Source organism: Stegodyphus dumicola, chromosome 3, assembly GCF_044657685.1.
Source record: "Stegodyphus dumicola isolate Sdum_Otavi_A_Nest chromosome 3, ASM4465768v1".
In the NCBI taxonomy this organism is placed as follows: Eukaryota; Metazoa; Arthropoda; class Arachnida; order Araneae; family Eresidae; genus Stegodyphus; species Stegodyphus dumicola.
Genome location: NC_140770.1, coordinates 53,540,932 through 53,567,642, shown reverse-complemented (window position 1 = coordinate 53,567,642; position 26,711 = coordinate 53,540,932). Strand labels below are relative to the sequence as shown.

The 26,711-nt window shown below is 33.3% G+C and overlaps 1 protein-coding gene and 1 long non-coding RNA gene across 4 annotated transcripts in view; both read left to right on the top strand.

Annotated features, from left to right (window-relative positions):
• The window catches only part of LOC146997986 (uncharacterized), a 199,046-nt gene that overhangs the window by 129,487 nt on the left and 42,848 nt on the right, over positions 1-26,711 (top strand). The window lies entirely within an intron of this gene.
• The window catches only part of LOC118191505 (uncharacterized), a 197,967-nt gene that overhangs the window by 128,408 nt on the left and 42,848 nt on the right, over positions 1-26,711 (top strand). For 2 of the 3 annotated variants that reach the window (XM_085812890.1, XM_085812892.1), the window contains exons 2-4: positions 13,732-13,773; positions 19,309-19,554; positions 23,857-23,960. In XM_085812890.1, the coding sequence (XP_085669016.1) occupies positions 13,732-13,773; positions 19,309-19,554; positions 23,857-23,960 (392 nt within the window). The remainder of the gene's footprint in view (positions 1-13,731; positions 13,774-19,308; positions 19,555-23,856; positions 23,961-26,711) is intronic. The other variant, XM_085812891.1, reaches the window with a different exon arrangement.

Below are 26,711 nucleotides of genomic sequence, written 5' to 3'. Positions count from 1 at the left end.
AAACAAATAAAATTCTCAGTCAGTCATATTTAGTTAGCCTTCCGCGTTTTCAGTGTTCTGCCATTTTGTGACAAAAGCATCTAATGTTGTTTGCCTTTCTCTTTTGCGTTGTTCTCTTAAAAGTTCTTCATAAACGGATAGAGCATCTCTAACACCACGCCTTACTTTTGAGCTCCTGTCAAAATTCGGATCATTTTCAATGAATTGATCCATTATTTCAGTTATGGTAGACAAACTCCTTTTTACAAACGCCATCGAAAGTTCTTTTTGCTCTTCTTCTGAATCACTGCTGTCAACATTTTTGTTTTCTTCTTGTTCAGTTAATTCCTTGAGCTCATCATTAGAAAGACTAGCCGCTGCTTCTTGAATTATTTCTTCGACATCTTCCACATTTACCCCTTCAAAATATGTCTGTACAATACCGCACCAAACAAGAAATACAAGTACACTCTTTCGGATATGTATTTGAAACCTATCGCTGCATAATATTTCGGGGAATCCCCGTATGCTGCGAGCGATTTCGTGGAATCCCCGGGTTGAAATTAAAAGAGCGCTAAACCGAAACAGCGCTAAACAAAACAGCGTTAAGCGGGGTCTTACTGTACTAGGGCACTAATTTCGATTACCAGTGTATGGAAGATATGCTGATAGTCAAGTTTTTTGCTAGATCTTCAGTTCTTTTGTGCGTTCTTTAAATTTGCCATTCTTTAAGTTGCCCGTTTCTGTGTGACATAGTTACATACAGTAGCGCGCAAATTTCAGTTACCAGTACATGGAAAATACGCTGATAATCAAAATGTTTGCGATTAGATCTTCAGTTTTTCTATAGGTGGAACATTCTGTAGAAGAACTAAAGACCGTTGAAAGAACTGGAGATTCGATTTACAGTGGGATTATCTGACCGAAATTTTGCAAATCATCATAAGCTGAAAAATATGGGTACAGCTTTTTAATTTAAGTTCCGAAGCACTTGTAAATAAGATTGATAATGAAGGAAAAATGTTTTCCTGCATACAAAAGTTAAGATCCATATTAAACTCTATGTATCCTAGGAGTTCTTCATTCACTTATTCTGTTCGCCATTTTCTTCATTATGACTTACTTACGGTAATGTATATGAAAACGTTGCTCCCGCCAAGTTTAACTTTGTCACAAATTTCTGGTAGTTGAATGTCAAAACGTAACTGAAGTCAATGTCAGTTGTGTGATGCCTATGATAAATACTGCATGAGTGTTAGTCTGTCGCGCAAATTTCCTTAAGATGTCAATATCTGTTGGGGGAAAAGAGTGTGGCAACTGATAATATGCTTCGAATTAATGCTTCTGTGACAAAGGCATGCAACATCTTGTCATGCATTTTGACAAAAGTTTTAATCGAGGAATATAATTGCATGGAAAGGTAGCTGTAATATGAATCTATTTGTGTGCGTATATATTTTTATATCTATCTTTTATATCTATATCTATCTATTTTATATCTGTATCTATATTTATGTCTACATCTATCTATCTATCTATATATATATATATATATATATATATTTCTTCGTTCTCATTTTAATATCCAAGCCTTTCCAAAAATAAATTAAAAATAAGTTTTAGTATCCAAAATGTATCGGATACATCTAACCTACCGAGTAGCATTAGCTTAGCATAATGTAAAGAATCTACTACGTAGGTAAGTTGAAAAATGAGTTTCCCCTGTCGACTGTGGTCAGAGTTGTGTATGAAATTCAAAAAATAGAATGAGACATTAAAGATATGACATACCTTAATTTTATTATTCTCGTACGAGTACGTTGAGACATTTGTCATATCGCTTGATAAGCTTCAAAAAGTCCTCCAAGACAAATTCACGCTTTGCATATAGAAGAAGCGTTGAACGGTTTGCATATGGAACGCTTTGCATATGGAAGAAGCGTTGAAAAAGCGGCCTGGCCTTCTCACATCTGGCGTTCTGCTGTTGGATGACAATGCAAAACCATATTGCAAATCTTGGTTGGGAGCGCCTACACCATCCGCCATACAGTCCTGATCTCGCACCAAGCGACTTCCATCTGTTTCCGGCTTTGAAGAAAAATCTCGGGGTAAGGCGCTTTGGAAGCAATACTGAAGTGAAACAAGCCGTTCAACGCTTCTTCAATATGCAAAGCCCTGATTTTTTCCTGGAGGGCTTTATGAAGCTTATCAAGCGATATGACAAATGTCTCAATGTACTTGGTACCTATGTGGAAAAATAAAGGTATGTCATATCTTTAATGTCTCATTCTATTTTTTGACTTTCATACACAACTCTGACCACAGTCGACAGGTGAAACTTATTTTTCAACTTACCCTCGTATAAAGGGCACTAAAATCATTGCTTAAATTGCGCCGCAGTCCACTGAGCTACGATACTTCTTTATTTTTTAAGATAAAAAGATTTATTTTTTAAGAACATAGGCACTTCTTTCTATGAAACTGAACTACAAATTCAGCAGCAAACTCTTTTGATTCTATAGTATTTCATTTCTATTTTATTTTCTATTTTCTTTCAAAAACTCGCCTATAGATGAAGATTGATATATTTAAGGACAGAAAATCCTCACTCACATGTCAAAATTTTAGCCTCCGAGAAATGCAATAAATTTACGAGAGCTTGGGGTAAATTTCTTATTGTGTGTGTGGGGGGGGCTCATCCTGCCATCTTGTCCTTTGGTTCTGTGTCGGTGGTTTTAGCGATACGTATTTTGTAATTGCAGTGAAAAGGGAATCGTTTGTGTTCCTAAATGTGCGCCAAGTGATAATGTTCCTAACGGAATGTCTCAGGGTTTAAAATGTCCCAAAGAGCTTCTGCGATATAGAATTCCGCGGGTAATTCATTTCTGGACATACCGTCGATACGTGAAACCGATAGTAACAGCGAAAGATGTGCAGAACAAGAAACCCATGTAAAGGATATAATATGGTGAAGCTGAATTGATGAATTTGGTCGAGAAGGACATTATCTTTATTATCAAATAATAATAAAATATTCTATATGCTGTATCACTTCATATGCTACATTATTAATACAATAATGTAAAATTTACTGTCTAAACATCTGGCTAATGTATAAGTCATCGCGTCTTCTTTTAAGTTTAGAAGCTCTGGTTGCTGCTGCTGTTACGCTTGGAAACCTTTGTAACATAAATAAACATTTCTGAGTACAAAGGTTCCAAATGAATGTTGCTAAGGAAATGAAAGCAGAGCTAAAATTTAACGTGAAAGTCTGTGTACGGGGAATGGGTGGAATCAGATATTTTGATCAGTGATAGCTGTGGACCGCTGAGGGCAATTTTACAGCCATCATAAAGGAAAAGAGCAGTTAAGAAAAGAGCAGTTCTAAGGAGCCATCTTCAACCTAAAAACATCCGTGGGGCTTCGAAGATGATCCATTTCACCCACCCTCCCGTTTAGTTGCATCCATTAGAAAAGAATATGCAGGTGCATATATAGTCGTGAATACTAGAGTAATATAATGCTTAGTTTCTTCCAGTGGCTGTGTTTCACATTCGATCGTAGGTTGTTTTTCGCTTGGCTTACATTTTGAAGCTTCAAAAAAAAAACGTTCTCCTGCGTTAAGGAGATACGACTGTAATCGTCTGTATACTATATGTAGTAAGAAAATGATCGCCTACCTGGCAGATAGCTTTCTGATTCGAAGTTATTGATAAGGCGTTCCTCTCAACACGCAGTGTACTTAGTAGGTAACTGAAAGACTGTCGTGGTCAGAGAGCGTTTAACTCTTCTCTTATTGTTTTCGTGCCCGCATTTCTTCGCTAAAATTTACTTTACATATTCTTGTACTATTTGTAACACTCTCTCTGTTCTGATTACTGACACTTCAACAGTTTTGCTGTTTTCTCGTTGGGATGTTGTAAAGAGAATGGTATGATATTCTACCATCCTTTGAAATAATGCATTGTCTCTATGTTCAGGAAAATCAGTGAGAACGCAGAAGATCCCACCTTGAGAAATACTCCTTAATTTTTGAGAGAAATTGTAATTATAGTCGGACCCCTGAATATGATGGAATCCGTTATTTTATTTTATTACTTAACTGTTTGTCATTAATTTACTTATTTTCATTTATGTATGTATGTTTTATTAAATTTTAATTATTAATTACTTATTATTAGTTCAAAGGGGCTTTGTCCCTGAAGTCGTTTTCGTTTTGCGATTTTGCGTTGGTTCACTATAAATGTCCGTTTTACTTTTCAAACTGTTACCACCAAATGTTAGAGTCCTACATTATATCTGAAGAAATTAAATTAAAAATAATTATATCTGCATAAATGTATGTATATTTCTCGCACTGTGATAAAACAACGGTACATAAAGCCATCGAATTTTGAATGACGTAATCCTACTTCGAATATGGGCATATGGAAGCCCAAATTTGAAATTTGGAATTTGTTTTATCATCTATTTCATATTTTTAACACTTCAACCAAGTTTTGATTATGAAACTCAACGATTTCAAAGCGAGCAATGGCAACGTTGTACAGAAAAAAACACTTTTATCTCCAGAGCGTGAGACTGTGTAACGGAAATTCTAAAGATATGCTCAATTTAAAATTATTTTGCGATACTGCTCTTGAACTGAATTTTTTGATTTAAAGGCGAAGATGATATTTAATAAATAAAGGTAACACACAGAATGTTAAAAAATACCCTTTTGGATGTAATTTAAAATCTGAAACCTTTAAGATTTTAAATTACGTCCAAAGGGGTATTTTTTAACATTTTGTGTCTTACCTTTATTTATTGAAACCTTTCAGATTTTCTTCATTTTTCATTTGTTTATTTTTTATTTTAATATCTATTTTTCTTATCTTTTCTGATGTATTGGAGTCTAGCATTTTAGATATTAAGCTCTGGATTTAATTTGGAGCGGGGCAAAATGAGTTCTTTAAATCTGAGGTATAACTATGGTAGAGATGTCAAGAGATAAAGTTTTAAAGGCGAATTTATTGGGAAAAATTGCCTCACTCATATCGACCTTAAATGCGTTTATAAGACTTGTATCAGCTTTTGTAGGCATGATCACTTAATGCCGAATCTGTTTTGCAGTAAAGCATCTCTCTTGTGAGTTGTAAACTTAAATATCTTTCGAAATTTATTAAATTCATGTTATATAAACGAGTACTTACAATAAATGGGCACGGAAGAAAATATGCTGACCCTAAAACATTTGAATTACTGTAATAAAATTAATTCAGTAAGGATGTTACTGTAAAAAGGTCATCAGCTTAACTTTCTTTTGAGGAGGCTAAAATTGATGACATAGTTTCCTGCTAAGGCAGAAGATGGCTAGTTGAATGCAACAACACTTATTGATAGTTAGTTTAGTTAATTATAGCAAAGTACAGAAAAGCTATTTGCCTAGATGTGGGAACTTCCTCAGAAAATTGACTCGTATTCATTTTATATATTGGGAGAACTTCTAAAATGCTTTTGTACACCAGTATTCGAACCCACTCGGAGATGGTTTTGAACGCACACCCTCCAAGAAGAGATACCTTGTACCTCCCTTCCTCAATGCCAAACCTAGCGCCTGACACTATCCCAAAGAATGGTAAAGTTTCAGAATATGAGTACGGTTTTATAATGAATAGGCGACGCCTCTTTGCATCATTCTAAATTCGGAAAATCGTCAAGTTGAATCATCTAAGTCAGGGATCATTGTACTATGTAAGGCGCTTTATCTCACAAACTCTTATCTTTATTTCGTTTAAAAGAAGAAATAAATTATCAGACAGGGCGAATGTAGTGATAATTGCCGCCAAGTCCCTCGATATAGCGCTGTGTGAAGATGTAATTAAGATAACTTCGCACTGTTCTAACAAAATGAAGATGAGACTCATCTTACTGAAAGAATAATTCAGCCAAGATGGCCAAGCTGCAAGCTATCTGTATTTTCACCTGTCCTAGCATAAAAACTAAAAATGATATCACAATTACAAGCACATTAAACATATATCCATTTAAAAAAATTCAAATTAGTTTTTGTAAAACTATTTGAATAGGTCATATGAATTTTCGTTTAATGATTCCGTGATCAATTGACGTTATCCTGATTGTACAATTGCGTTCTTTCAGTTTATTTGTAATATTGACGGGTGGGCAGTAATTTATTTCCGTGGGCAAAAATGTTCTGATTCGCTTCAAATTCTGATTCCTAATGTTGCGTACGTTAATGACCAATGATTCTCCATTAACCAAATAAAGATTGCTAAATTCAATTTCGTCCTTTCGTACATTAAGAAGTTTATGGAACTAATCTAATAAATGGATTTCATCTTAATTGAATTTATGTTCGACAGCAGAAAAATGCTGCTTCATTTATATCTCTTGTCAGCAAGCAATGTTCTTTGAGGAGGGGGAGAAAAAGAAAGAATTGTTTGATGTGTTACCTAATACTTTTGTTTGTGCTTGGTTAAAAAGCATTTGAGTTTATTAAAGGTGTTACTGAAGATCTTTTAGGAAAAAATATTTTCGAACCTAATATTTGGATTTAAGAACTATTTTTTGTGCCCAAACTTCTGTAACTATTTTCCCCCTTTCTCGTCCACGTTTCCGATACTAAAATGCAAAACTTGGTCTTTTTTTAAAAAAAAAACTTTTATTAAATCCATAACTGCACTAGCTAAATTCTTAACGAGTTTTCTTCGAAAAGGAGACTCCGAAATAAATTAGTAATGTGTATATAAATTTTTTTTTTAAAAATCTGAAAGCCGTTCATATTTCATATTATACCCAAAGGGATGTTTATTTCACGTTTTGTGTGTTATCTTTACTTATTAAATGTCATGTTTTTCGCACTTAAAACATAAAATTCAATTCAACAGCAATATCACAAAATAATTTAAAAAGAGCATGTCTTTAGAATTTCCGGTACACGATCCCGCGCGCTGGAAATAAAATTGCTTGCTTTTAAATCGTTGAATTTGCTAGTTAAAAATTCGTTATAGTTTTACAAACTATGAAACAGCTAATTAAATAAATTTCCAAATTCAGGATCCTAGATGCCCATATTCGAGTGGAGGACTACGTTATTCAAAATTTGATGTCTCTGGGTATCGTCGTCTTTTCACTGTCCGAGAAACATACGTACGTCCATGCAGATTCTTCATTATTTAATATCTTAAAATATCATGCGGGGCTCTAATATTTGGTAGCAACAATTTGAAAAGTGAAACGCCGTTTATAATGAACCGATGCAAAATGCCAAAACGAAATCCTTTGCTCTAAAAAGAAAAAAAAAAGTTGTTTTATGTGTTATATAGCAGTTTGCTTGTGCATGGTTAAAACGCATTTTAGCTCATTAAAGATGTTATTGAAGACCTCGGACCAAAATGCAAAAATTGGTCTTTCATTAAATTTACAACTACACTAGCTAAATTCTTGATGAGTTTTTCGAAAGGAAGCACTCTAGTGTTAACTAATATATATAAATAAATATAAAATTAATTAACAATAAATTTAACGCATAGATTTTTATACAGGTACACTCTGCTCTGAATATGAAAACTGTATCATCCATTTTTATACTGATCGAAATATAAATATTTTATTTTCGTTTCTCAGTTCTTCGTTAAATGGACTGTTATTTTACGTGTTCCGCAGTAAAACAGTGTACAGGAGTGAGAGATGCCTTCGCGGAGGACTTTCCTGGGGAACTGGCTCGTATTAATTCGTTAGACATGGGGAAAACCACGAAAGCGCCCATGCAGTCAGCCTGTTTGCAGATTTTGTACCTCGGACCGAACTACCAGTGTTCAGGGACTTTACCGCTTAGCTGTTGGTGGGCCTTGTTAAACGAATTGAACTGGGTTGTTTGAATAAAAGCAAAGCAACCGAGGGCTATCTGCGTAAAGGGAGAGGTAGTTTCACGGAGGTGTTTAAAGGCCTTCGTGAAACGCCTTAAGGGAAACTGTTCACTACTCATGTTAAAAGGAGGAGGAAAAGGACAGAAATTCCTATGCAGCTACCCGTTCTCCCGGACTTAAGCCGGATCGAAGTACTAGTATTCAGGGATTTTATATGCTGGTCCGCTGGTGGGCATTTCTTCAGTAAAATATTGTTTTATGATAGTTGTGCATAATTACATTGTTATATTACATCGCGTTCCAGAGTTGCTGCTATTTCATTTTTCTTGTTCTATCAAATAACTCATAAAATTCATTCATTCTTAAATAAATATGATATTTTTATTTTTCTCTTAAGATTAAAATGTTTTCATATTTGCCTCTTTTTTTCTTATTTATATATATTACTAGCGGAAGTACCCGATGCCAGTTAAATTAGATTGAGAGTAATGTATCTAGCAACAGAGAGAACGATACCGCTGTAATCATTCTCTAATAACGATGAAGAAGTACGATTCACATTCATACGTATTTCAGTCTGATGCGATAACATAAAAATTTCGATAGAAAAATAAACTAATTCTCTCTCATTATATCAGGAACATTGGCACGCAGCTTTTAATGATTTTCGTCATTCTAAATCAAATGGTCGTAAAAGCTCAAGTTCCGTCCAATATTTCACCTATATTCAATTTTACTCGATTAAAAAACTCGGCAAAAAATTTATCATAATTGATTAGAAATGAATAACACGAACAAAAACGCAGTCTTCTCTAACTATATAGATTTCGTAAAACTTGAAAATGTTTGATTAACAAACTCAACGATTTAAAAGCTAGCAGTAGCAACACTTTTCCAAATAAAGCATTTTTATCTCTAACGCGCGATACTGTTGCCACTCGGAAAAATGAGAGCGAAAATTAATGTTTTCGGAGCTTTTAATTAATATTTCGTCTGATTAAAGTCGTACGAAGATGGGGATGGTCGAAATAGCTTCCCACGAATTTTTGGAATCGGGAATAATGTATGTAATATTTGGCAATGCTATTTTTATTTCATTGTAAAACTTAGAAATTTTTTATTAAAAAACTCTTACGATTTGAAAGCGAGCAGTGGCAACACTTCTCGAAATAAAGCAGATTTTTATCTCCAGTCTGCGAGAGAACACTGGAGGACTTGTCTTTTTCCATCATTTTCTTTTCTTTCAATTTTTTTCTTAAATTTCAGTTTTCAAGCTGTGATGTCTCTAAGATACCTCGCTTTTCTATTTATCCTTTATTTATAAAAATGTACTGTCTTTATAAATCCAAATGGAAAGTGGTCTAGTATTAATTGGGTATTATAAATAATTACAGGAACTATTACAGGAATTATAATTACAGGAACTGTATACAGTGAAAATTTAGACAATTATTTCAATAAGAGTCTATTAAACAGAATTAGTTTAAAAATCTAAATGAGAGCATAATTCGTTAAAGAATTATTATTTTTCGACTATAATTTCCTCACCATAATCTGATATTAAAAGTAATTACTTGTAAAATTTTGGTTACAGCCGAAAACATCGCGGCAAAAACATCGTGGACGAAAACGTCGCGGAGAAAACAACACAAGGCGAAAACGTCGTGCTACAAAACATCGTGGGAGAAAACATCGCAAAGAGAAAACATCGCAGTTCTAAAACATCGTGGTACAAACTATCGTCGTCAAAAATAAAGCGGTTCAAAAACTTCGCAGTTTAAAAACATCGCCGTCGAAAATATCGTGGTAAAAAATAAAGTATCTACAAATCATCGCATGACGATAACATCGCAGACATGCTTTTTTCAGGCTTTAATAACTGTAAATGGATATTCCCATAATGATTTGTGATCGCAAGTGATGTAAGGAAGGATAATTTTTACTTTCACATTTTTTTATTAACTAATAAATTTTTGCTGAAAAAATAAGAAGGAAGCTTAAGCATAGAAAATTAAATGCAACTTAATAGATTATACTTTTTATGAAAAATTACCAGTAAAATCTTTATAAAAACTGATTTATTAATGGTCTTTGTTAGTTAACTATGTCGATTTAAAATTCTATTAAGTGCTATAAGTTGCATTAATTTTCTATGCTTAAGTTTTCTTCTTATTTTCTCAGCAAAAATTGAATATTTAATAAAAAATATGAAAGTAAAAATTATCCTTCTTTCCATCTTGCGCTCACAAATCATTATGGGAATATCCATTTACAGTTATTAAAGCCTGAAAAAAGCATGTCTGCGATGTTATCGTCATGCGATGATTTGTAGATACTTTAATTTTTACCACGATATTTTCGACGACGATGTTTTTAAACTGCGAAGTTTTTGGACCGCTTTATTTTCGACGACGATGTTTTGTACCACGATGTTTTAGAACTGCGATGTTTTCTCCTTGCAATGTTTTCTCCCACGATGTTTTGTAGCACGACGTTTTCGCCTTGCGTTGTTTTCTCTGCGACGTTCTCGTCCGCGATGTTATCGGCGGACACCAAAATTTTTAATGCTAAAATAATTTTAGCCTGTTTATATATATAGCAGATATTTTAATAGTTTTATCAAAAGCTTAGCAAGTAAATATTTGAAATTATTGCCTGTATCTTGTTTGTTTACTGTTCTCTAGAGTTGTAAATTTGCCATTTTTATACATGTTTCGAAACAAAGAAAAAGGGATCAAAAGCTATTTCTCTTGTCGATTATTTGATTGATTGGTAAGTGATTCATGTAAAAAATGCGAAAACTATCTGATTAAGGAGAGCTATCTTCGTGAAGTAATTTCTGAAGCAAACTCTTTTTACGTTACACGTCTATCCATCTAAAAAATTATAAATTTCATTTGACGATAGAGTTTCTAATATTACAATTTTCAGGAAGAATTCAGAAGTCTTGGTTCATAATTGTTTTGTAATTTTTTGTCTTCAATTTTTCTAAATGCCTTTTAATTTGCTCAGTTATTTAACGAAATTTGCCTTTTTAGCCAAAAGGGGCTTTAAACCTAAAGGGCTGTTTGTCTCAAAAAGACATTTTGCGTCGTTTCAATTTTCCGTGTTGATTCATTTTTCAAACTGTTGCCACCAAATATTATCGCCATGTATTATATTTAAAAAAACTGAATAATGAAGAATCTGCATGAATGTTTTTCGCGTTTCGAAAAAACACTGTATCTAGAGCCATCCAATTTTGAATGATGTAGTCTTCCAACCAAACATGGGCACTTGGAAGCCCGAATTTTGAATTTCGAATTTGTTTTATTATCTATTTCAGACTTTTTTAAACTTGACGAATTTTTGATTAACAAACTCAACGATTTCAAAGCTGGCAGTGGCAACACTGTACGGAAAAAAAAAAAAAAAAATGTTTATCTCCAGCGCGAGAGACTCTGTATCGGAAAATCTAAAGATATGCTTTTTAAAATATTTTTTGATATTGCTGTTGAATTAAATTTCATGTGGCTTAAGAATATTATATTTAATAAATAAAGGTAACACACAAAAGGTTAAAAAAAACCTTTTGGGCGTAATATAAAATCTAAAAGCTTTCAGATTTTCTTTTCCCTCTTTTTCGTTGTTCTTTTTTGTGTGTATTTCCGGCAATATGAATATGTAATATGATCGAAACACTGCGTCTTGGGGGGAAAAATCATCAGATCATCTATAAAAATGTATTGATGCTTTTATTTAAAAATTAAATTTATTCTAGGATCTACTTTTACTCGACTCTTGCATCGTAATAAGTGCAGTGAGAGCAGTATAGGTCTTGCAAAACAATAAAAAATCAATTAAACACACGCAACTGAATTTCTGCCAGAGATAAGAAAGCAAATGTTTCAAGTCTCAACACAATTAACTTATCAAGCACTCGTTAGGTTAATACTAACGTACGTAGTTTTAACTTGGATATCCGCCAGTAAACCTTGTCTCAGCATGTTAGAAAAAGCGCAACTCTTCGTAGCATAACTCACGGATTTAATTATTAATTAAATTAATTGAAAAATTATTTATTTTTCAAAACTTCTTAATAAAATATACTATTTAGACTTGCTCCATATGAATTCTCTAAACCAGGGCTGATAAATTAATCTTACTTCCGAATAAATGGGATTCTAGCCTTTTGCAAATGAAATAGAACCAACTGAGATACAACACGTTAATGCGAAATTATATTCTGCAAATCTGCGTTTGGCTAAGGTTTACGGTATTTATAAAAAATAGCTTATGTGCGGAAAGTATATTTACAATTTTTTAACATTTACTTTTGCTTTTTATTACTTGGTTGATTATATTTTATTATTTATAATTTTTAGCCCAAAGGAGCGTTAGCTGAGAAAGGCTAATAATTTCGTTTTGGCTTTCTGCGACGATTCACTTTCAAACTGTTGCCACCAAATATTATCGCCCTGTGTTATATTTAAAGAAACTAAATAATGAAGAATCTGCATAAATGTATATATGTTTCTCGCATTGTGGTAAAACAACGGTACCTAGAGCCAACAAATTTTGAATAACGTAATCTCCCACCGAATATGGGTATCTGGAAGCCCTAATTTGGAATTTGTTTTATTATCCGTTTCATATTTGGTAGCACTTTAACAAATTTTGATTAACAAACTTAACGATTTCAAGGCGAGCAATGATAATACTGTACGGGGGGGGGATTTTGTTATTATCTTCAGAGCGCGAGAGTGTGTATCGGAAATTCTAAAGATATGCTCATGCGATATTGCTGTTGAATTGAATTTCATAGTTTGAGTGGAAAGAGCATGATATTAATAAGGTAGCACACAAAACATTAAAAAAACGCCTTTGGGTGTAATGTAAAATCCGAGAGCTTTCAAATTTTATTTTTTATTTATTTTTATAATTTAATGTTTCGTTTGTTACCTTTATTTACTAAATATCATGTTCTTTGCACTTAAACCATAAAATCATGTTCAACAGCAATATTGCAAAATAACTTTAAAATGAGCATATCTTTAGAATTTCGGATGCACAGTCTTGTGCCCTGGAGATAATTTTTTTTTTCGTACAGTGTTGCCATTGCTCTCTTTTAAATCGTTGAGTTTGTTAATCAAAAATTCGTTAAAGTTTTACAAAATATGAAATAGATAATAAAGCAAATTCCAGATTCCGGATTTAGGCTTCCAGACGACGGTGAAACGCACGCTATCCAAAATTTGATGGCTCTAAGTAGCGTTGTTTTATCACAGTGCTATGAAACACATATACATTTATGCAGATTCTTCATTATTGAATTTCTTTGAATATAATACAGGGCTCTAATATTTGGTGTCAACAATTTCAAAAGTGAACCGACATTTCAAAGCAAAATGCCGAAACGGAATTAGTAGTTCCCCTAGACAAATTGCCCCTTTGGAACTAAAAATCCTCTCGTTTTTGAAACTTCATTTAATTCATCACTAGCTTAGCGAGCTCTTGTATTTAGCTTGCGAATCTATAAGTGATTTAATGTTCAGCCAAAAAACAAATCGTTTATTACTTATGTATGGTGCATCACAATTAATCCATCAACTTTTAATTTATGTAATAAATTTAATCCCGATAATAACAATAAAGAATTGAGAGATACAGCGAATGAAGACTTCAACCATTAAGAGCATTCATTTAAATTTAACCCATTCTGAACCAGATAACTGAACTGCATGGCCAACTGTAATGGACTTTTGATGAGGATGCGTTGCATTTTGCAGTGTGCCGCATGGACTGCTATTATTTTATTTATATGTTCTTACAGCCTGATGTGTTTTTGTGTGGCGTTCGCTTTAACTGACTGCTGCTGTGTTTTGCTTTTCTTTTATAGTTTTGGGAAGTGGTGGCGGATTCTGACAAGAACGTAAACGTGGTCAGTACCCCTTGCTCCTTTCTTTTTCTCTCTTTTCTTTGAGAATATATTCTTTTTCTTTCTTTTTTCTATTATTTCTTTCACTTTTAATGCATGGTTTGCAGTGTGATTTTTTTTTTTTTTTTTTCTGTTCTCTTTTGCCTGCTTTTTTCTCTCGCATGCTTAAATAGAGATCTTAGCAGTTTCTTATTTCACAAACGTTTAAGCATTTAAAGAGATTCGTAAAACAAACTGTAAATTGGATAATCCTTGAATTCCTTGAAATGTGCATAGAAGAATCACAATCAAAAGGTTTCGTTACATTTAGAAAACGATTGAGTGTCATATTACAGTGCTCACTATTTGCGTATTATAATTTTCGAACCACGTGGTAGTAATACGGCATTGAAATTATTTCACAGCTAAGTAATATACAAATAGAAGCATATATAAGTACTCTAATTTTAAAAACACTTAAATATTCTAATCTTTATTTTTGTATCTATCTATGACTTAAATATTTAGGTCTTTTGTGTACCTATGTACTATCGCCACCATTTTAAGTAGCCAAATTTTCATAAAGTGCCAAACTCTGGCAATCATGCGCATAACCTTTCTTCCGGCAACCACGCCCATAACAATCGTTTCAGTCAAGCAACGCCGCCATTTTTTAATGCGTTGTGTTTTTTTTTATTCCAAGTTCCAACGGGTTTTATACACAAAGCGTGATATTTTTTGCCTTAACCTTCCAGCACGCGCGTATGCGCAAAATTTACGACAAATTCATTTTTAATGCACATTTTTAGAATATAGAAGCTGAGACGCCTAAAGGTAATTTCTTTTCCTCCTTTCTAACCTTACCCACATCATGGATTGTGCCAACAGGAAGTCGTTTGACTTTTTTTTTAACTGGGCTTTTGTGCTACGTGGCAGCTTTTTCATAAAAGTTACGACACGCGTGTGGTCGTGTTTTAAAATTCGGAAAATATTTTTCTTCTCATTTATTTTGTAATTTTGTGTTATTTATTGCCGTGTATTATTTTAATTTGAATACATTTGGCTCTGTAAATTTTATATCGATTTTCATGGCAAAAAAAAATATTTGCAACCAGCTGATTTTGCTCGGATTCTTCAAGAATTATCTCATGAAGAAAAGGAAGACAAGGAAACCTTGGGATGGGAGAAGAATTGCGATTTCCATTCCTTATTTTCTTTCCATTATTTTCTTTTATTTCTATTTTTTAGAAATAAATAAAAACATTAAAGTTAGTGTTTTTTTATAACCTGTAAGAAGTAAATTTCCTTGCAGAAGTAAGTAATGCTAAACTTGCTTTTTTTCCTACCAAGGTGTTTTCCTTTTTTATTGTCTATACTTGTCTTTGATGAATATTAAAATTACTTCGATTTTAAAATATAATTATTAAACAATAAATTTTAAATTTTCTATAATGAAATACGTCATTGCATTTCCATCTCACTAACATAAGAACTTAAAAATAACTTACTTATATTTGAATGTGATATCATTTGAATTTTGCAATAATAAGATTAATATTTTATTTCTTAACAAATTTATTATCAATATTCAGTCATTTCTGTGGTTTTTCGTGCCAAAAAACGGTAAAATAACGGATGTTGTAAAAAATATGACGCGTGCGTGCTCATGTAAAATTGCCAAGCGCGTGTGCTGGAAGGGTGATTGAATTTGCGTGCAATGGAAGATACTACAGTAAAATTTTGGCACTAATACAGAATTTAGCAGAAAATTTTCTTAACCTTTTAATTTTCATGCCCGAGATTAAAAAAATTTGACAATTTGTGTACCCAAATCATCAAAATAACTTGACAGTTAAAGGGTTAAGGGAACAACGAGGAAATGCGTTTTCTAGATAGCCGCTGTTGCCGAAGGTTGCACGAAGCCGAATCTCCACAATTCTCTGGTGTTTTTTAAGTGAAAACAGATCGCTGTGTACTTCGGGAGAAGAAACAATTACAGAAAAATTCGAAGAAATGCAGGTGTTCTATTTTTAATGTATCAGATAATCCTTATTTAATAATTCAAATTTCTATTTTAAATTGCTAATAGGCAAACCTGAAAACAGTGTTTAAATGTTTAATCTTCAATCTGCTTATAGCATTCCAAATTTGCAAATAAGTACCACAGCTTACGGAGCATTAACTTTTAGGTGTCATTTGCTGATTATTTTTATGTTAACAACTTTTTGCTTTGAAATTTTGCTACAACTGACCTGCACTTGATCTAATGGCGCCCAGATCCATTAGCTGTATTTCGTTTATACAGGGTATCTCAGTACCACGCATTAAAACTTCTAGGAGAGGTAGGGTGCACCCCACGACTCGGAATCATATAGCAGCGCAGGGTTTGTACTTTTCGGGCGCGGTAGATGGCATTGCGGAACAGTTTCTTGCTGGGAATCTTCGTTTCGCACAAGGACGCAGATAGGATGAATAATTACACAAACGCAGAGTTAGCTGACATGCATTTGGTATATAGGCAAGCTGCACAGCGCTTATATGCGGAATGATATCCTATGAGGCGTACACCCAACCATAATTTATTTTCAAGGCTGCGCCGGAGGTTAGCTGTAATAGGTTCCTTTCAAAGAGCTGTCATGAATCGGGCATGATCAGCACGGACCTGGACATCGAAGAGATGGTACAGGAGACTTCAAGTTTGAGTACGCGAAGTGTAGCGCACGCATTCGGAGTTTCCCATTCCCGCATCGCTTCTCGAAGAAAACAAAATGCATGCATCCCTATCATGTGCAACGTATCCAGGCACTTCATCCAGCGATTATGCACCTCCCATATTGCTTTTGCACAACGGTATCTTGAAAAGTGTGCTACAGTTCACCTTTCGCCTGCTAATGTGTTGTTCATCGATGAGGCATCCTTCACAAGGGAAGGCATATTTAACGCACATAACGCCCATCTGTGGGCGGTAGAGAACCCTCATGCAACACGACGTCTTGCAGCGCAGAGTCGGTTTTCCGTTAATTTTGTTGGACGGCAGAGAAAAAAACCTCATCGGATTTTACCTATTGCCATTTCGTCTAATCGATTGTAACTACTTGAAGTTTCTGCAGCAAGTCATGCCACAACTTTTAGATGACGTACGCATTTCTGCTTGGATGCGACAGACAATGGGGTTTCAACATGATGGGGCTCCTGCCCATTTCAGCCATAACGTTCGTACCCACCTAGACGACGTAGATGGACAGACATCAGTAGATGGACGTGGTGGTCCAGTGCTTTGACTGTTCGATCACCGGACCTATCATGTCTTGGTTTCTTTTTATGGAGTCATATAAACACATTGGTTTATGGACACCCCCGTTGACAAGAAGTAGAAGCACGAATAGATAGTAGCACGGAGAAGATAGTAGCACGAATCGCAGTAACTGCAGTGGAAATTCGAGTTGTGTCTGGAATATTCCCAGAGTATTCGAAATTTCATGCACTGTAGATGTGAGGCGTGTATTGAAGTCGGTGGACGAAACTTCGAACACTATGTTTGACTTATGTTACTTTTGTTCATGTAAGTTTATTATTAAAACGAATATTAACTTAAACCTGGCGTCTTTTAATTTACGTTGTTTCTGTGTACACCAACGCGTCAGGAAAGCATTTCCGACGCTGCAATGATACCGAATGTCCGGGATGCGCCCTACTCGTGCTACAAATTCTAAACGTGATACTGAGACAGTCTGTATATATATGCTGGTAAAAGTCCCATTTACGGTCTTTTAATTTAAGGTCTTTCATATAATCAGGGCCAGCATAAACAGGGCTGTCGTCGAGGAAAAATAATATTTTGCTGTTTTTTTGGCCTCAGAAGTAAAAACATTAAGTAAACGGTAGAAACAGCAAAATTGCTACGTGCTTTAGTGCGATTTGGGAAAGTGTTTTATTGGGATTTGGGAAAGTGTTTTATTGGGATTTGGAAAAAGTGTTTTATTGGGATTTGGGAAAGTGTTTTATTGGGATTTGGGAAAGTGTTTTATTGCGATTTGGGAATTGCCACTAATATCCGAAAATAATCAAATTTATGAAAATTTTACTATTTGATACTAGTTTCGGTCAGTAACCATAAAAATAGATGTAAAATTAGTCAGGTTTGGGTAGTATGTTATGTCATGTACTGAAGAGAATAATTCTTAATTTCGGTACCTTACCACACTAACTTCCAAGAAATAATCTTCTGTTCGAGAATGTTTGGATTACATTAATTAATTTCTTTATTCTATACTGTCTTTTTTTATTCATTTACTTTTTCTGGAAACAGTAAACTTGCCTCAGAAGTAAAAGAATGGCAGGATTTAAAACTAAAATTTTTTTCTGATTCGTTTAAATTAAAATAAAATCCTACGATGGGTGCAAGAAAATGAAAATTTATTAAACTGCTATTATATCCTTCTGCTTTTTAAGCCATACTGCGTTAGCATAAAACTTCCAAATAAAAACAACTTAAGTCAGTTGTCTTATCATGATTGTTTTAACGATAGTGATAAGGAAACTTGTTATAACAGTTATCAACTTCAAGAGCACATCACCCAGTTAAACCTTGGAGTATGTTACCCAATTAGCGCGCGGCGTATATTAAACAACCTAATTGACCAATTGTCATATCGCTAAGAGCAGGACATCGCGTTTATGGATTGGTAATATTTTGCTAAATTACTTTGCAACTGAAAAACAACTATTAAATTTCTAGATTAAAATAGTTATGAAAGGCATGATAAAATATCTTTGTAAAAGCGTGATGCAATTTACCGAAGTTTGGAAGATTGGCAATTTATAAGTTATCTGCGCAAATGTGAAGGAAAAACCAAATGTTACAATACACTGTTGTAGCTGAAATACGGCTCCTGCCACTTCTTCCTTCTGAAGCTTGTATCATATAACGTATGCTTTTAAATACATGAACAACCCTTTATCTTTAAACCTATAAATCAAAGTGCAATAATATTTGGCATAGCTTTAAGATCCTGACCGCCACCCATCTGCCGTAAGAATGTTTACAGTCGAACAATCCTTAGAGTTATGAATCTTGTAAAGACTAAAATGGGCACACTATGTGGCAATGCTCTTTGGTTTGTAGAGCCGGGATTGCAACCACAGACCTTTCGAATACGCGCCGAGTGTGCTGACCACTACGATCCGAATTCATGCTAAGAAGGCGGGAGAAATACCCCCTTTTAAAGGGCAGCTGGTGATAAGGGGACCCAATCGCCAAATCCTGGTGGTGGAGAATCATCATCCACCACCTTTTTTTTAGTTCAGGCGTCACTGTAGAGACATTAGGTTAGTTTGAAGCAGGAGCTGTGCAAAATGAGCAGTGCCCTCGCCGAGACTAGAATCACGGACCTCTCGAATACGCGCCGAGCGTGCTGACCACTACACCACGAAGGCATGCTTCGTGAAAAAGAGAACTTCAGCGAAATCCAACTTTAATGAATGGAACAATTTTGATATTCTTTACCGAAACATGCGGGTGAAAAGCATTGATATTTATACAGATGTTTTAATTTACAGACACACCATGGAGGATCAGTTAAGGACAAAGAGAGTGTTGCCCCAACATCTCCTAGAATCAGTTCTTTGCGTAGGGCAGTGAAATCTGGTAAGCGGGACAATGCCAGCATACCACGTTTCTACTTCCCAGATGGTAAGCCCCTCACCCAGGCAGAGATTGAGGTTCACCTGAAGAAAGTGGCTGCTGTCTTCGCCGGACTAAACGATGGCAAAGCATCTCGCGAGGAATTTGGAATTATCACGAAGGTATGAGAAACCTTTTATATGTCATTAATGCCTGTAAAAGCTCCTTTAATGTGTTGTACTAGTTAAATCAAGAAAAATTTATTAAAAATGTTATCACTGAAGTTTTTAGTGATGTTTTGAAAGCCTGAAAAATGTTAATAGAGCTTTGCCTGCTTTAGAAAAAAATATGTAATTTAAAACACACATTATTGAAAAACACACAAACTGTTTATTATTTTCTAAATAGAGTTGCTAGAAAAATTTCTAATCAGCACAGCAGTGTGCTTAGTTTAGGAAAATGAGAGCAAGTATAAAAAATCTAATGCGTACACCACATGACTTCCTTGTACGCAATATTAAATTACACGTATTTTTGCCTGCATTTCATTTAAACTTATTTCCTGGAATTTCATTAGAGATATATTTCTCATTCAATTAATTCAGTTCTCACTTCGCGACAAAACAAAAGTACAAGAAACCTCAAAATATTTTTATTAAAAATTGCAAAATATAGAAAATATAAAGCATAAATATAGTTAAAACAATTTAAAGAACAACTTTTACAATTAAAATTAGAGGTTCTACTCAAACACAAGCAATTCAGACAGCGTCCAAACACAATAATACGCGCCGAGTGTGCTGACCACTACACCACAAAGGCACACTAAGAAGGCGGAAGAAATACCTTATATATTCCTCGTTTTAAAGGGCGACTGGGGATTAGGATAGCCAATCGACAAATTCTGGTGGTGGAGAATCATCACCCACCACCTTTTTTAGTTCGGATGCCACTGTAGAGACATCAGTTTTTTTTTTTTTTTTTTTTTTTTTTTTTTTTTAAGTAGGAGAGATGAAAAGTGAGCAGTGCTCTCGCCGGGATTGAAACCACGAACCTCCCGAACACGCGCCGAGTGTGCTGACCACTACACCACAAAGACATGCTAAGAAGGTGGGAGAAATACTTGATGACCTACAGTAATTGATATATCCGCACAGCCCATTAGAAATAATCAGTCACCGTAATGAGTTATTGACATGATTTAACTTAAGTACCGTCCATTCCTTCTCTGATACTGTCTGAGCACTGTCCATTCCTTCTCTAGGTTTCTGATAACTATAATCATATTAATTTAGGTTAAAATAACACGCCGAACGAATATTAATTTAGAAGTCAAACAACAAAAATCAGCGTTATATTCGCAAAATTTCACTGTCAAAATTTAAAAATATAACGCTGATTTTTGTTGTTTGACTTTTAAATTAATATAATCTTCTTTCTTATGGGCCTGATTTCTCCGAAACCTCTTTCTGGAATTTCAAAAAAATTTTGACCAAATGTATAAACCGTAAGTGAAAGTTCTACACCTGAAGTCTTAATTTCTAAAAAAGCAACTATTATGCCTCTCGCCTAAAAATTTCAGAAGTTATCTTTAATTATGTTAAAAAAAATAGTGGTTTTTGTAGCTACGAAAGTAAAATAAATAAGTAAATGAAACCTTATTTTTTTAAAGAAAATATAATTTTATGATTTTTAACGTGGGCCATTTTAAATTTAAATTATTTTTCCGATTTGAAAAAAAAAATTAGCAAAAAATACTGATTTGTTTATAATATTGCCGCGCGTCATATTACAGTATTATGTGGATGATTAGGAAAAAAAAAGTATCTTATGTAAACTATTTTAATATTTGGGATATAAAATAAAAGTTGCAAATGCGTTATGAATAAAGTAAAATAAGTGTACAAATATAACAAATAAGTATACAAAATAACTATACAAAATAAATATACAAAATAAGTATACAAAATAAATATACAAAATAAGTATACAAAATAAATATACAAAATAAGTATACAAAATAAATATACAAAATAAGTATACAAAATAAATATACGAAATAAGTATACAAAAAAAGTATACGAAATAAGTATATAAAATAAGCATACAGAATAAGTATACAAAATAAATATACAATATAAGTATACAAAATAAATATACAAAATAAGTATACAAAATAAATATACAAAATAAATATACGAAATAAATATACAAAAAAGTACACGAAATAAGCATACAAAATAAGTATACAAAATAAGTATACAAAATAAATATGCAAAAAAAGTATACAAAATAAAATATACAAAATAAGTATACAAAATAAATATACAAAATAAATATACAAAATAGGTATACAAAATAAGTATACAAAATAAATATACAGAAAAAGTAAACGAAATAAGTATATACAAAATTTCACGCTCATAAGCCAGTTGTAAAGATACTGAGCTTTAAAATGCATTATACATTTTGGGGATTTTTTAATATTTTAAAGATACCTCTCTCCTCAGCTATTTATCATTCTTTACACTTTAACAGATATATAATATAAATATTTTGTTAAATCTATATCTGTGCAGTCCAGTAGCTTAAAATTTTGTAAAGCAAATTATCTTTCATATACAAGTCTCTGTTCGAAAGATAATTAGGAAGACGTCTTCCAATCTATGTGTCTTTGGAGATCATACGAAGACGTGATTTTGTGCAAAAGTGTCACTGAACTATACAAACTACTATTACTAATCTGGCAATTAGTGTTTCTTGTGCGCAAGTGTCCTTGTACTTGTGCGCCAAGTGCCACTAAACTGTTGCGCAAGGCAGCAGAAACCTGAAAATTCTTTACCATCGAAAACTTACTTCTACAGATATAGTTTATCAAACTTGAATTTATTGTATTTATATGCTAGCTCAAGTTCTTTAATGATTCTCAGCATAAATTTCTTTCACTTCAACAACCAACGATCATTACTCATAAATGTGATACAAATATTTAATAGTCCAATATAATGTTATCGTGCAACCTCATATAGAAGCTATGAATCAGAACCTCGAATAGAAGCTATGAATATTTATCAGGATAGTATGAAGTATATTAAATGTACTTGCTGTTATCAGTTATACAGTAATTCTCATTCAGGGCATCATATTCTCTTACCTTGAGCCTCACCACCATAATGTGTGTTATAAATCTAGTTATACATTATACTTCGAGTAGTCTTCTTTTGATAATAAACATATAATGTGCATGAATTGTGGCACAGTTTTGATTAAGTTTATTTGATTATGGCAAAGCACTTGAGGGCTATCTGCCTAAGAGGACGGATGCTTCCATGGATGATTTTCTAAGGAAAACTAGCTCGTATACACGCTACACATAAAACAATCCACAAAAAACTAACCATGCAGTCAGCACATTTGCGTGGGATCAGACGTGAATCAAATTCCCAGTATGCAGCGGTCTTATCCACTCTGTCACTCAAGGGCTTGACGAGCAGTAGTGAAACCTTCAATATGCAAAGTAAGAAAATACCGAATTTTCAAGCAGTTTTTCGGAATCGAATGAACCAAGCTTAAGATAAATAAATAAACGGATAAATGATAGATATAGTTTTAGATTATAAAATTATTATTATGACTTATAAGCATAAGTATAATTTTTTTATTATGTTCAAAGGCCTGCAAAAGGCAATTTCTAGACGCAGATTTATAATCTTATAGTCTTAGATTATAATCTTACAGATTTATAATCTTAAAGTTACTTTTTACATTAGAAAAGCACAAAAAATTGGCAAAAATGTTTGGGTTTCAATTTTTTACACGTAAAAGGAGCTAAAACTGATTTCTTTTTCTTGTAAACGATCCCTAGCAATACAAGAAGTAGTATACGAATTGGAAGTTTCTTAAAAGAAAAATGCGTACAAATTCGAATTTTGGATACTTTTAACTAAAACTCTTCACTTAGTCAAGAGTGAAACCACGAAAACACCCATGCAACCAGCCCGTTCGCGGGATTCGAGCCCCGGATCGAACTACCAGTGTTCAGCGACTTTACCACACGGCCGCCACAGTTTTAAAAACATATTTTAAAGAATTAAGCCTTTAGCTTTATGCAAAAATCCTTTAACCTCATGTAAATATTTATTTTCGGTATTGATTAAACTCATTAAAAAAATGGCTCCAAAGAAAATAAGTAATATCTGTCTTTGAAGATCATTGAAAGAATTCAAAACCTTTTGCAAAACAGAATTTTAGTTTTAGAATTACGATAAAAAGTATGACACTTGAAAGAGGCGAGTGGATGCACCTAGTGTAAAACGTTTTAGCCAAGCTGTAGAATAGTGTTGTCCTTAGCATAAAAAAGTGTTTATAATTTTTTTTCCACGGAATAGCACCACAATGATATGGTTTTCAGCTTTCGATACTTCAGTTTTTAATATTCTGAACAATATATTCATGTATCTGAAATATTGCTGTATTCGTTTCAGGCCTGCGGACTTCCTTTATATTGGAAACTTCCATTGTTCCTCGCGGCCCGGGGAGACAAGAAGTCGTCTGTGGGCTGTGAGGCATTCCTCGAATACTGGAGGAGGTGAGTACCACTCTATTTTCGTTACACATCCCTCATCCGGCGATGCGTGCCAAAAGTTGTGGAGCACACGAAAACTCCCCTTGCCGGTGTCGATCGTTGAAGAGAGGTGTCCTCAAGCTATTTATACGAAGTGCCCCATATTACATTGTTTACGTCCACGTGTTTCGAAGCAAAGCTGGTGTTGCCAAGTTTTAACCACTTTTCTTTCTTCGTGTTATTTTCCAGTTTTTAAGTATCTGTAGGTAGGGTGTTGATTCTTCCCCCCCCCCAAAAAAAATCTGATATGAACACTACATGACTTCCCTATACGGCCTATTACATTATATACATTTTTGGCTGCATTTCATTTAAACTTATTTCCTCGAGTTGTTCTAAGTTAAGGGGACGGTGAACTTTAAAATAGCTAAAAATTAACCAAAATATTGAAATTGCTTTTTTTACTGCCATAATATTCCATATACAAAACTTTATCGTACGCAAAAAACCGAGTTCAAATATTCTAAGTTTTAAAGAAGTTACAAGCATTTCAAATGTATAAACAACGTAAACTTTGCCCTTTAAATTTTGGAGAAAATGTTTAAAAAATGTATTTCAACAGTTATTTATTGATGTAATAATTTATATATTTGCTCAAAAGAAGTGTTTATTTCTAAAAAAAAGGCTAGAAATGTCAGTATTGACAACTATTAATGAATTTAACTTTGGTTGTGTGAATGCTATATGCGTAGAACAGGAAGAAACAACTCGTTTTCCCTACTCGTTGCAAAAAAGCGTGATCAACGTCGCTCGAACCAAAGCAAAAGGAGGAGTTTACCTGCTTGGAAAAAACAGAAATTGTAAAAAATATTGTAAAGCATTAAAAGATAATGTAAATGTAACAAATGAAGGTAAAACATAGGATGCGAGTGAATTTTAAAAGTTTCATTTGATATAATGCATAAATTGTTTCTACCTCTAACTTCGAATCACATACCAATTTGCGATATGTTTATTTTTCTCATATTTAATATTATGTATTGAAAATAGTTAAATGATACGAAAATGTTATCTAGTGTCTACATATTCACATTTAAAGTTAATTTGCTCTTTCTCATGACCATGTATTAAAGAGTTTGAAGAAAATCTTTTAAATTCGGTTTTCTCAAAACAAAATTTTTCGCAATTCGTATCTCTTGAAAATGCTCCATGCGTCTCATTTTTAGTTAAAAATGAATGATATTTGGAAAAAACTATCTTGTTATATGTTACAGTAGATCTAAGTACGCATTTTTGGATATGAGGTTATTAAGAAGTTTAAACTTGTGATAATGTTAAACAAAGGGTGACATTTTTCCGAAAACTGGGCTTAAGTTCACAAACATCCTTTTTAAAAATTTCTAATCCGTAATATTCAATAATGGATTCACTAAAACTTTTGTCGAGTCTTTATAACTAACTTAAAGGAAAAATTAGGAAAAAATATTGAACATCGGTGCGCAAGGAGCATTTTAAATCTTTAATTAAAATAATTAATTATTTGTTTTAAAAATTTCAATTTAAAATAATTAAAATAATACGTAGGTGTATAAAATTTCTTGTTGAAAACATAAAAAACTAAATTTTAAATTCCACCGTCCCCTTAATAAACCGATCCATCAAGGCAAGTTGAAAATGATACCAAAAACTGCAAATTTTGAAACTAAATATGTCGGTCAATTTTTGTTATAGATGAGGCTATCTTCTTATAATTTTATTTTTTGATAAAGGGTATAAAACGTTCTCAAATATAAGCATTGGAATCGGGAGACCACATTAAAAGTTAGATTTCGTTATTTGTCCAAAATATTTTGTGTGATTTGAGATTGTCAAAACATCAATATTTTCATTATTTAAAACATTTCTGTAATTGATAGTATATTATTACGACAAAGGATTGCGAAAATAAAGGCCGGGTGAGGGGTGTGGGTATAAATCGTTTTTGAGTTATGCGAGGTACATAGATACGTACGTACAAACGTCACGAAAAAAATCCATTTTCTCTCTATTATACAATCCATTTTGGAATAAATTCTTTATCTGCCCATACTCGCAGACGTCACGCAAAAAATACTGAAATCAAAGTAGATTATATTATAGCACTGTTAGATGTTATAGCAATTCCATATACAAAATTTCAACGTTCTAATCGTTTTTCATTTATGCGAGATTCATTCATATATCCGTACGTACAGACGTCATGAAAAAATCTATTTTCTATCTATTTTACAATTCGTTTTGAAATAAGGAATCCTTTAGTCTTTCCGTACTTACAGACGTCACGCAAAAAAATAGTCAGAATAGATTCGAAAACGGTCAAATGGATATTTTCGTTGAACCTAATAACCGAAATTTTTTGAGATTACAATACTTCCTTTCCTTCGTACAAAGAAGTAAAAAAATGGCCTACTATGCGATAACGTCTGCATGTGATGAGTAAAATGAAAATGATGAAATTTCACTGAACATTGAGACTATTTTTTAATCCTGTATTTGACGGAAAGAAAAATTTTGTATCAGAATGATTTTTTCCCCTTAAATAAAATAATCATACGAATCCACTTGTTTGGTTCAACTAGTTCCACCAGAAATCATAATCTTTCAGGAGATTCCTAATTTAGTCATTCGTCATTTGACCGCCTCGGTAAAAATTAATAATTCTGTAAATATTTTGGAAATGAATGAGATGAAATCCCTCCCGTAAAGCCGTATATTAATCAGAAAGAGTTAGCTGAA